At 40.6% G+C, this 13341-nt stretch overlaps 1 protein-coding gene across 1 annotated transcript in view; it reads right to left on the bottom strand.

Annotated features, from left to right (window-relative positions):
• LYPLAL1 (lysophospholipase like 1) overlaps window positions 1-12957 on the bottom strand; it is a 28494-nt gene extending 15537 nt beyond the window's left edge. Inside the window, exons 1-2 of the mRNA XM_075413017.1 lie at window positions 12821-12957; window positions 8524-8623 (exon numbers count right to left, since the gene is read on the bottom strand). Of these exons, the coding sequence (XP_075269132.1) occupies window positions 8524-8623; window positions 12821-12905 (185 nt within the window). The 5' untranslated portion in view covers window positions 12906-12957. The remainder of the gene's footprint in view (window positions 1-8523; window positions 8624-12820) is intronic.
• Window positions 12958-13341: the final 384 nt, after the last annotated feature.

The following is a 13341-nucleotide window of genomic DNA, read 5'->3' as shown; positions in this document are numbered from 1 at the left end:
CTAAAGTCAGTTTCTAAGAGGAGACATTTCAATCAAAAATATCAACAACAGCGGAGTCAGTGGAGTTTCTGGAAGTCACTTGGATAACCTGGTGTACAACAGACTAAGTGGCTGGGCAAACAGCATTTAATTCACAGTTTTATCTTCTTTCTAAAACTTTTACACCAATCCTCATTGAAATGCTTAGCAGTCAGAGTGCTTCATTTTCTAGTAAAACCTGAGTACCTTATGTTTGTGTGAGAAAAGATGTGTAAGGTTTTAGTAATATTACAACAAGCTGACATAGGATTTCCATGGAATGAAGATGCATATTTGTAATACATTACAGAAATTTACATTTACACTACAGAAATATTAAAACAGGTTTCCCCACAACTGAAAGACAGAATCACATAATTTCTAAACAGGACAAAAATCCATGATGAGATTATAATATTTGATCAGATGTTGAAACTTAGGACTTTTACCTACTGTCTTTGCAAATTCTTCAGTAAGATAGATGCAAGACTAACGCGTCTTAAGCCCAAAAGAAAAGACCCCCAATCAAACAGACAAGACGCTTTCAGCTCTCTCAACAACATCCCTGCAACCACTCTTGATTTCTCAGAAACGCATTAAAAATAAGCTTTACATAAAGCTGAGAAGTAAGATTCTTTTAATGGTTCACCCAACTGGCACATCTGTTTTAGTCATTCACCTTGTTCCTTAAATAAATCCCTTTATTAGTTGGCACACTACAACTCAGACATTACCACGGTAAACAAATATGTTTGGCATGGAACCATCTGTACAGCTCCAAGAACACAGCACAAAATTTTTTCATACAATTAAACCACAAAAGAAAAAATAAAAAAAAATCCCTATGTTACAATGACATGAGAGGCTGGACTGAAATGCACAAAGGCAAGAAAGACAGAGTGGGGTGAAAACACCATCCGGTACAATCAGCATGGTCGGTTAAGGACAGCGTCAGACCAAATGGTCAGCTCCAAGTCTGGAGTTTTTCCTTTCCTAAGTTTAATTAAAACTCATAACATTAGTCCCAATGATTGTTCCTTCTGTGCCTCACTTGCTTTATTCTCGCCTTTAAATGATACTAAAAATGAAGCACCGTGTCTCTAAAAAGTGTGCTTTCGATACTTGAAAATATATAGCCCCCGGAAGTTGTGCGGGTTTTTTGTTGCTGCTGTTGTTTGTTTAGTTTTAAAGGGTGTGCGTGTTTGTTTTACTTGCTCTGGAGCACACGAAAAATTCAAATCCATATAAGAAAACAAGAATCAAGAACCACCTCTCTGGGTATATCCAATTTCCAAAGTTGTACCCGTTTTTAAGAGACATTTGAAACACAATTTCCTACAAATTGAACTAACCCTTAACATTTAAAAGTAAAGAGAAAAGATGTAAGGGAGACACAGCTAATATCAAACCGCATTTAAGAAACTGCAAGCACCCTGAGGAAAAGAATCTTTAAAATGCTTCCCAACATCCTCAAATCACTCTAGACCATGTTTTCCAATGACTTTATAGGTCTTGTTTTTTAAGGGTGTGCATTGATCTGTAGTTGTTTTCTCACACATACACTCCTTGCATGAGACTGCAGTTTCAAGGAGATCCTATGCACCTAATATTTGAATGTCTTATAAGGAAAATATATCCTGTAATATCTCTGCAAGTATTTGTCATCCTATCAATCTTTTAAACCTGTATTAACACAGAAGGAATTTTCACTGTTAATTTCACTGCAAAGTTTCAAAGTCATACAGATCATTCAAGTTTTCACAACCTGAAGATAGATTAGCTTCTGCTAATGTGAGTTATGTACTAATGATGGAAATATAACGAAAGCAGGAAGCAATAACACCATCTTTTTCCACCTTCCTGGAGCATGGATAACATACTCTAGACCTTCTTATTCATGTCTAGAATTGTGCTAAACAGTTCAAAATTATCTTAACAGAAGTGGAGAGCAATCAAATGATGCTACACAAGGTTCAAAGGCAGGTCTAAAACCAGGCCAAATTCTGTCTCCGAAATGATGCTATTAGCACAGAGATTCACATAAAACTACAGGTGCCTTTGTTCGTTATCCAATAAATCACTGTCCCTGTCCAACATTTTAAGTTAAAAGACAAGCCAGCACTGTTAGCTGCTTTAAATAAGAAACATAAGAGTAGCAGACAGCATATTGATAAACAGTAAATATTCTTCCCCCAACTCTTTCTCCTGATGCACAGTCATATCACTGCCTTCACACTCAGCACTATGATCACCCTGCTAATGCAGTCACATAAAACCCAGACCACTGGTGCTAGCTTACAGCCTTCTTGAAGTTCCAGACAGAACTTCCTGAGATGTCAGACAGAATCGGGAATTTATAGTGCTTAGGCTTCGAGATTCAAATAAAGATCAAACTTTTTGAAATCCTCACTTTTGCTTCCTTCCCAAACTCATCTCCTCTCAGTCAGGAGACACAGAGTTGCATCAGAAACAGTAATGTTGTCTTTTGAAGACCGTGCCACCCTTTGAGAATATCTAGAGCACACTGCCATACTGCTTAAGTCCACTTTACTCTGCTCTGGTGAGAGCCCACCTGGAGTCCTGCGTCCAGCTCTGGAGCCCTCAGCACAGGAAAGACATGGACCTGTTGGAACAGGTCCAGAGGACAGGCACAAAAATGATCAGAGGGCTGCTGGGCAGGGTCTGTTGAGATAGGACAAAGGGTAATGGCTTTAAACTAAAAGAGGGTAGATTTAAACTGGATATAAGGGAGAAATTTTTTACTATGATGGTGGTGAAACACTGGCATGGGTTGCCCAGAGAGGTGGTAGACACCCCATCCCTGGAAACATTCAAGGTCAGATTGGATGGGGCTTTGAGCAACCTGATCTAGTGGAAGATGTCCTTGCTCATTGCAGGGGGGTTTGGAATAGATGGCCCTTAAAGGTCCCTTCCAATCCCCACTATTCTATGATTCTAGAAGCAAGTCTTGACTTTCTTAAAGTTGATGGCAGGTTTTTCCCAACAAAAGCAAAGTTACTTCCCAGTCCCAAATTCTCTTCTAGCATAATCTCACTGCTGATACTCAGCAGAACAAATTCTGAATTTGTTTCTGTTTCTTTGTTTCTGTTGGTTTTGTTTTTTTTTTTTTTTGCGGGGGCGGGTGGTATAAATGGTGTGGATTTGTCCTAATGAGAGAAACAGCAATAATGTTAACAGTTAAGAAGACCATTTCTACACACTGGCTGCTTTATGAACTCACTGAAAGACAAGTGGCAAGAGGCAAACCAGGGTCCAATCAGAATCAGTTCTCCATGACACGGTTTGAAAGACACTCTGGGATTCAAAGTGGTATCTTTCATAAGCTGGTGGCAAACACCACCCAGTATGGATGAGTGACACCAGCTAAGCACAGAACCCCCCGAAAAGACTTTAAGGCAAGAGTGCAGAATGACACATAACTGAAAACCCCATAACTGCTTTCTGGAGGCACCATATAAAAACCACTGTCTCCAATTCTCCCATACTGGAAAATGGTTGAAAGAAGAAAACCAAGAGGAAGGATGTCTAAGAGGACAATGTAGTTACAGGGCTTAGAAATACAGCATTGTTGTGATCATGTTCTACTTTGCTTTCCCCAAGCATAAGTAAAGTTTATCTGACAAGTGCTTACTGGATTCCTCACATATTTAGTATATGATGTAAGCATTACATATAGGCATATCCACATTTTCCGCACCTAACGCAAGAGGAAAAATAAAAAGAAAATACGAAATATATCCGAGCGTGCTTCCACTATTATTATGCAGAATATGTTAAATTTCTACTTACAGAAGGGGATGAAAGAACTACCCCACGATGCCAATCAAAATCCTTCCCATTTGTCCCTCAAACTTCCACCTCTATAAAGACTTCTTTGTGTTAAATTTATGAATGAGGTTAGGGCTTACAAAAGTGAAGGATTAATAACATTTGCTTGAGCCAAAAATAGTATGATAGGCACTGTGCACGCTCCCCTACACAGCTCCGCCAATCCATCTCCAGTCTGACCTGCAGTACCCCTGCTGCTTTTCCAGTCCTCTGCCTCTCGCAAGTACAGACTGCCAATGTAGCCGAATGGTGCCAAACTGTCTGGTGGTTTTGCGATATAGCCAAATGGGGACTACAACAAAATGAAACTCATTTCCAACCATGAGCTGAGGAAAGATGTGAACTTGGGTGAAAGAATGAAGTAGCAGGCCATATAATGCTGAGCAGTCCTTACCAGTTGCCTAGAGAAAAGGAAAATTAGAATAAATTGGGGGTGGGGAGGGGAAATACAAACTCTGCATAGAGACTTATTGGCCACAGAAAAGTATGTTGAGTGAATGTCAAAAAGATCCACAAAATAGCCCAAGAAGTATTTACAGTTTACTTTCTGACTTGCAAAGGAGAAGTACTGTCAGAATGGAACGCTAGACAACGCAAAGAATCTTTGACCCAGATTTTTTAAGGGAATTATAGAAGGTAAGGTATACTTATTAAAACAAGGGGAGCCTAAATCGTTTTAACTTTACCACGTTAGCTCCTGCAATGCCAATTTAAACTATCACTTTCTATTAAAAAAAAAAGAAAAAAGAAGGTTAAATTGGGTAGTATTCAGTTCTGATTTAGAAACTCAATAGAAACCTAATGTTTAAGTCACAGTTGTAGCAGCTGAAACACTATTTAAAGCTGCAGCCATCCTGACCCAAATAAAAAAAAAGAAAAAGGAAACCCTTTCCTTTAAAACTATTACTGTAGACGTGGCTTTAGGGATTGCATCAGCTGCTAAGGCTACAATTTGAGCATTATTTTTTAAATTAATGATATACATTAGCATTACAAGGGAGAGGAAACAGAATTCCGTTGTGTTTGACAAGTTTAATCTATGTACAGAAGCACTGATCTTGAAGAAAAGCTAGATAAAGTTAAAAGAACAATCTACTAAAACAAGCTCTCTACTCATTTTTAAGTATCCCAGTTGCCTACATGACAGAGGAAAAAACCAAAATCTAAGCAACATCTAAAGATTTTCATTTGTAAAGCAAAATTTGCATGCCCCAGATACATGCATTCCATTTCCAAACATGTTCCAAATTCAGGTGTCACTACTTTCACTACATCCCACTGAGACTTCAAATCCACATATTTTTCCTTTTTTTTTATATAAGCATGCTTTCTACCATAAGCATTTTACTTAGAAATTTTACAAGTGTTTCTTTTTTAATAGTAAACTGCACTATCTACATTCTGTTATTTTTCCTCAGTAAAAAAACAAATATGAGACTCATAAGACTTTCCAAAGCGACGGTGGATGAGTGTGACAAAATGCTGCAAACACTTTACCTGTCCAGTGGACATCTGGCAATCATTCTCTACACAGACCTTGCACATTATAAAATTGATTAAAGAAAAGAATCTTTTTTTTAAAAGTGTAACTTTTTTACAGAGTCCTCTAGAGAACAGTAAGAAACAGTTTTATAAAATGTAGTTCAGTAACGTACTATTGCTTTTACCTGTAAAATGCAAGTATCCTCTCTAGTGTTTGCTGAAATCAATGCTCATGAAGCCAGAGAACATGTTTTGGAATTCTTTGAGACTATATGCTGAGCTGGTTTTCCAAAATAATTTTCAAAGATACTGACTTTTGAATCAAAACATATCTGAACCCCTGATGTTATAGTAAATGAAAAATATATATGTTTCAGTGACTGGGATAGAGTCTAAAGAACACATATAAACCCCATCCATCCTCCACAAAAAAAAAAAAATTTGCAATGTTTTGTTGAAAAAAGTGAATTCCACAGAACTCTATTTAACAGAGGTGAAGAATGTATAAGACCAAATCTATAGATCTTTCTATTAGCATCATTATATCAGTCAAAAATGTGAAGAGGTATTCCTGACCTGCAGTTTATCTCGCCAAAGCCTCCAGCATTGCAATTCTATCAACAAACCTGCTTTTACTGGCGTAACTACTTTGACAGAGAGCATTCAATGTGTATGTGGTAAGTTATGCTGGAAAAGACAGGAGTTTATAGAGTATGAACTACATCCGCATTAGCAGTATTTTGCCAGAAGAGCACATTAGCCAAGCAATCCTACTACGGTCTTGCCTAACTTCAAGCTTTTCTTTGATTTCATCATCAGTGTAAAAACCTGCCGGCAAACTTTGCACTCTACTCCCATAATTGACAATGCAGTGGCAGGTTATGCCACCCACAGAGACTCTCAGTCACATCAGCATAGCTTTCCACCAGCGTATCGCTCTGCCCCTACATGATCAAAGACGGGATCAGAGCCTTCTTCAGTATATCTGCACACCCAGAACTGTCTACCCATACATCTCATTATCCAGGATGCCAAATTCTCCCGTTGGTGCTGGAAGCATTTAGAATTCTTATCAAAACATATATACATACACACACATAAAATAAGACCATATATTCAAGCTCCTAATGCAAATATAATTATTTTAACGTCTGCCATTCAAGTTTGGATGTTCTAGGTCTTGTTTTTCCTTTCTGTGGAAGAAAGGAGAGCAACCATTGCAAATGTTTCAGAAAACAATGTGTTTTGGACTTGCATACCAGAACAACATGAAATGGGTCTGTAAAGGCTTCTGTTCTCTCAGTTTCAACCCCTAACACACATCTTCACAAACTTCAACACTGTTGCAAACAGTGGCAAACGTTATTGTACTTATCGGCATCTGTTCTATTTCACTATGTCAGCTAATGGTGCTTATCAGCAACAGAGAGCTGTACACTAATTCTGAAGCATACTTCATATTGCCAGCCAAACACAAACAGTGCGGGTATTTTTTATTCTTTGAATATACAACTTTGCAGTTTTGCTAAAAAACACTTCTGAATCAACTCATACATGACTTCTATCTGCTCTAGAGAAGAACAGGAGTAACCTCAACTTAAAAAAACAGAGTGGAATTAACTGCTTATTCACATCTTAATTACAACAGTATCTTTCTTTCCATCTGTTTACCAGAGTACTGAAACCCAAACTCTTAAGACAAAAAACAAATTCACCATAAATGCCACTCATTTAAGTCAGGAGATCTTGCTGTTTAATCATTTTACATAGTTTACATCTGGAATTATCCAAAGAAACCAAAACAAATGAGAAAGGGACTGGACCCCAGAAGTGCAGCGGCACGGTGAAGTGAAGCACTGGCCTAACAGATGTGGTCTGAGTTGCTTTGGCTGCACATAACAAGTGAAGAGAGATCGTTTCACAGGGAAGCAAAACCTCCTGCATTTCTCCAGTACCTAATGTGTTGATGCGGAAGAAATGGAGCCTGTCAGTATGTGCGATGTGCCACTGATAACTCTAGCATTACTTTAGCCTGTCATCAATGAAGTAATGAGCACATTACTTACAGAAAAATCATATTCACTACCCACTAACCCAAAACACACTGCTTCAAAGACTTCCACTCACGGGCTCGATTTTTCTGTAACACAGTGAGTACATTCACAGGGCAATCTCTCAATCACTTTTCCTGCTTAAGTAGATCATAAAAATACATGGTCAAGGAAAGTTTTTTTCACATATTAGTGAGTGCCAGACAAAATCTGCTATTATACTTGCTTATAGCCTCCAAGAAAATTTTTTCTCACTTTCATACCTCTGTACCTCGAAAGTCTGTGCAGAATGTCACAATTTCCTTTTCGTTTCAGCATTCATCCACACTTACGCAGAAATTCAGAAAGAAACTTAAGCCCCATTACCTTTCAAAGGTACATTTTCCTAACTTAGAACCACAGACAGCTTAAAAATGAATTTATATTAAGAAAAATTAAACGTCTCTGAAATACAAGGCCATGACTTCAGACAGCTAAACATGGAGGTAGGTGTCCAACTTTTAGTCTTTAGGTTTGACTTTGTTAACTTTCACATTCCCAGGGATAAATATTATCATCTATATTTCCAGTCTACCACTGAACACAGTGTCATTTATTAACAAGATTTGTGCCTAGAGTGAATGTTGAACTTAATTCCCTTTGAAACAGTTGGGTCAGGATTCAAACTAGAATAAATGTGTAATTTTAAACTCCAGCTGCTGGAAAAAGAACTGGAAGATCTTTCACATCCTACTGGCCAAAAAGACCAACCACCTTCAGAACGGAAACCTGGCATTAAATACAACAGAATATTTTAGTGGTTAATTTATGGGAATTAATATAGGTAGGATTGTGATCCAGAACATGGCTCTATAATGTCATCACAACATACACTGGAGTATCTTCTACTTCTATCAAGGAGATGGGAAGATACTATGAGGAGAATACCGGAATTTGAATTAAAGACTGTGACTTCTGTCAAGTCTTGGCAGCTATGCACTGTTGAACTCCAGTTTTGTCAAAAGCATATACTTGAGAAAGAACAAGGAAGTGTTATGACAGTCTGTACCAATACTCACAAGTGTATTTTGCAGTACTGGAATAAAGTAATTTAATCGTACAGTTAAAATACATTAAACAATACCTGGCAGGAGCCGTTGGGTAAATTACTTTTATATGTTGGAAAGCCATGTCTTGATTCAAAATTTGTTTTATCCATGCTCTTGCTCCTTGGCCTGTATCACCTGTATCACACAGAGGAGGACAACAAGAATTATCCTGTGCATTCAGAAAGAAAATTATACAATGTCAAATATATTTATACCAGATTGACCTATTTTCTATATCACCAAGTTAATCCTCCAAAATGCTAAAAAAGAACTTCTCAGAATAACCTCAATTCCCTTTCCAATGACAATGGACTGAAAACTTCCTAGAAACATACTACTTAAGAGGTCCCACAGCATAAGTTTAACAAATATTTTACTACATCCAATGGCTTAAGTACCATCTAACCAGGCACAATGCCTTACCTCTTACTTGCAGCTTACCTTATTTGCTGATAGGAATGATAAAACAAAAAATACTGATGAATATCTTAAAAAGTGAGATAAAACACCTGCTGCTCCCCTTATAAAAGGTAATTACTTTTACAACGGAATTTTATGTTAACCCACTTCAAAACCTAGTCAAGAGCAGTAAGAAGTATCTTCACCTTTATTATGCTAATGCTACACATAGGCTTTAAGGTAAATACCAGTCAAACACTCCCAATGTTTTGTAAAAGTGCTCAGTAGATGAGTCTGGATTAAAATATCTGGCAGGCTCCTCAGAAACCTTAATCCCACAGTTCCGTTTGAAAGCTAGTTGAGATCTGACACTCAGTGCAGTTTTTGCTAGTCTTATCAACTCAGCCTGTAGCTAAAACCCCTGCAGACTGAAGTGCTATGAACAGGTACAGAGGATGACATCTTCCACAGACAGCATGTGTTCCTTTCAAATAAATATACATGTATACACACCAGTCAGATTCTAGAGCTTGTCTTCATATCACTGGTATCTTCAACTGTAACTTCACTGCCACCTCTCCAAACAGCATGCACACACAACTCTCCAGTAAGAGTAAAACAATGCTTCAAGCTTGAGGAAACCGGCCCATCAAGGAATACGGTTTATATTGTAGGCAGTAATACAACCTGTACTAATGTTCAGCCTAAAAATTTGGCGCAGATTCAGCAAACTTGCATTTCACTACTGCCACACATGCCATAGCTTTAGTCTTATTTGAAGTCGAGGCTCCCACATATCAACTCAAACTGCTAATCTGAGTTAAGAGCATTCTCTACTATATCTCAAGTTGGTCAGTTTGACTTCAGAACTTACCCCAGTCCTTTCGACAAAATGGACAAACCACAAGAAAAAAAAAAAATCACTGCCCTAAGCCAGGCTTACTGCCACTTTATATGGCTTCATCTGAACAATGTCACATGAATACACCAATTTATTGATACAATGATTATAATACCCCAATGGAGAAGATTTGCTCTTGCTTTAACACTGAAACAAAAAGCGGTGATCTTTATTTACACATACAACTAATGCATCTTCAGAACGAAAATAGAAGGCAAGAAGGATCCAAACCCAGAATTTTTTTTCCTGTTGAGCACAAATGGCATAACCATGAAGTTCTCTGTTTGACCTAAATACTCCAAGTGACAAATAAGCAACAGGATCACAACTTACACAAATCTTGTTCTGTGCTACATTAAACAGTAAAATCAAGGTTAGATCTTTAACTGGACGCTTTTGAACACATTCCCACAAGCACTTTGCCTATACGAGTAGTACAGTCTGAAATCCAAACACACCTCTGATTCTTAGTAGATGCTCTTGGCATGCAAGGGTTTCCTCATGGTTGCTGTCACCTAATTTATGAACAACATATCTTAAGGAGGCTTGAATAAATACTTTTTTCCTATACACTCCTCTTTTTTCAGTTAGAAAGCATAAGTCTAGGCTTTGCATACACTTGCACAGGACCAACCTTCAGGTAAATCAGCCTAAGCAACTCTCTGAATGCTTACAGATGGGACTTGCTTAGGTCTTTACAAACTCCTTAACGGTGCAGAACGCATCTTTCAGTATTTATTCACATTTCCTAAGCTTTGCCAACATCAGTAGAAACAGTTAGAGTTAATGAAGCTAGTTTGTCCATGAAAAGTTCATAGATTACTCATTAAGTAAGAGAAAATTTAACTATGACCTTCTGCATGTCAAGAGTCCCCATGGACCAAATGCTTTGTGACAGCTGTGAGCACTTGCATATGGAGGAAACGCATTTTGATTTGGTAAGAACAAAACTTGGAGGGGAAGGTGAAAAAGGAGACTGACACCAAACAAAACCCAACAACCTTCTGACAGGTTTATCTTTCAGGCTGTTCTTAGATTTTAGCATTACATGTTCTTCTGAACACTACCGAAAAAGAAGGAAACAATGCACAGACAATTCTGCTTTGAGTCTATTTCCAAACCTGAAATACACCAATGGCAACAATATTACCTCCTCCCCCTCCTCAAGCAAAATATGAATTATTTTCCTTTCAAACATAGCTTGAATTCCCAAATTTTCCTTCTGTGCAAAGTTTAAACTTAACAACACGTAACTTGCACATTGGATATCAAGAAAAAATTCTTCACCAAAAGCTTTGTCAAGCATTGGAACAGGCTGCCCAGGGAAGTGGTTGAGTCTCCATCCCTGGAGGTATTTAAAAGACGAGTAGATGTGGTACTTAGGGACAAGTGGTGGACTTGGCAGTATTAGGTTAACTGCTGCACTCAATGATCTTAAAGGTCTTTTCCAACCTAAACAATTCTATGATTCTATGCATGTTATAACATGCAAAGTTGTAAACCTAAGTCTAAAAAATTATCATGCATTTGTTATGTCCATTTGCCTTCCCTGCTGAGCTACCAAAGCGATCCTATACCTAAATCTGATGTATAGTACTGAAAATTTTCTAATATTTTTCTATGCCATTTTGCATTTACAGTCTTCACTTGTTATAATTTGTCTGGAGCAAGCATTATGAACAAAATGGATTCATGCCATTTGACTGCCACGTTCCATCACAAATGCTGTACAGAAGGTTTACAATTCAGGTTTACAGGCCAGCCCACAGCAATGGCACTGCGGCTACTTCTGTTTTAAATTCTGTTCTGCGGGACTGCTAAACAAACCCAAATAAAAGCACACTTCTACTTCCCCATTGCAAACATTATGAATGAAATCGTATCAAAAAATGAAAAATTGTAGAGTACTTTAACCACATGTGGAATCAACCTCTAACCATAATCTTCCCTTACTCCTCCAACACGAGATAAAATTATTTCCTCAAGCATTAAAGCATTAACAAGAGGGCTGAACACATCTCACGAACTCTCTTTCACTTTCATTCTTGAACTCACAGAATTTGAGAAAAGCAAAATTAAACTAATTATAAAAATGAAATTGATTTAATAACCACATGCTCTGTTAAAACACAGAGAAGCATCAGCTAAAAGCAAAGCTAAGAGAAAGACAGTTGAGCACGCTGCCATACGCACATGGACAACTCCACAGAACTGATTTCCAAGGCCTTGATCTAATAGAGACCTTACTGTTCTTTTTTTTTTTTTTAAGCCATGTGGACTTTGTTGTTACATAGGAGGTCAGAAATAACCTTTAAGCAAAAAAACCAAGCAAACACTCGCTCCCCTCTGGCCCTCAGACCGGTCACTGACGCCGGTAAACACCTTCTGCAGGCAGTGGCACGCAGCCAGCCTGGGCACGGCCGGGACCCTTCGGAACGGGGAGAGGTCAAGCCTGTTAACGGTGGCTTTTAAAAGGTGACAACAATACTCTCAGCCTGATCCTAAACACGCCAAGAGCCCTGTCAATCATGAAAATCGTCCTTCGCGGGTGGTTACCCTCAGGGCGGAGGAACTAAGCGAGTCTCTCGCGGAACGCCTTTGTTCCCATGGGGAAGAAAGCCAGGCTAGCGCCCAGCGACACGGTCCCCGAAACAACCCCCATGGACCCGGGCAGGCCGCGGCCCGGTCCCACGCACACCGCTCTGCCCGCGGAGGCTCCTCGTCGCCGGCCGCCGCCGCCGCGCTGCCCCCAGGGGAGGACCGGGGCGGGCAGAGCGGTAGGGACAGGGACGCCTCGCACCCCTGCTCCTCGCTTCCCAACCGCGCCGAGCCCGGTGTCTGCCGTGACGGCGGGCCCGTCCCGCCGAGCGCCTCACGCCGCACCGGACCGCCGCGGCCGGAGGGCGGCCTCCCCCGGGCGGCTCCGCTGCGCCTTTCCCCAGCGGGCAGCGACGCCCACCGAGCCCTACCCCGCCGCCCCGGCCGCCCCGCGGGGTAGCAGGGGAGAGAAGGGGAGGGGGGGAAGCAGCCACCTGAGCCGTGCAGGAAGATGAGAGAGGCGGTGTGCCTGCCCGCGGGGGACACCACGCTCCGCTGCAGCGCTGCGGCCGCCGCCATGCCCACTGCCCGCCTCCTCCTCCTCCCGGCCCGGCCCTGCCGGTAGTGCGGCGCACCACGCCGGCGCAGAGGTGGGCCGGGCCCGTCCCAGCGCTTTGTGTCGTGGGGCCCCGTCCGCCGCCGTCCTCGGGCGCTGCGGCCTCCCTGGAGAAGCTCCTCCGGCCCCAAACGAGAGTAGTTCTCGCTTTTAGCGCCGTACCCCTCTTACCACCGCCTGTTTATAGCAAGTACTGTATCTCTACAGACCCTTTATTTAGAAATGCCTTATGGTAGGCGGGTGGTCCCTGTTGTGTTGTTGTGTGTGTTTGGAAAGGCGGTTAGGCTTCAGCCTCGTCCGGTGCATGCATTGAAGAGCAAAGGCCTGGCTGGCAAGAGAACTGAGGGGAGGCAGGTGGCGGGGGGGCCTGATGGCCCCTTCCAGGCACTTGGGAAAGCG

The sequence above is a fragment of the Opisthocomus hoazin genome, chromosome 2 (genome assembly GCF_030867145.1).
Source record: "Opisthocomus hoazin isolate bOpiHoa1 chromosome 2, bOpiHoa1.hap1, whole genome shotgun sequence".
Lineage (NCBI taxonomy): Eukaryota > Metazoa > Chordata > Aves > Opisthocomiformes > Opisthocomidae > Opisthocomus > Opisthocomus hoazin.
Note: the sequence above shows the minus strand (reverse complement) of the source record. Positions and strands in the feature narration are given on the sequence as shown.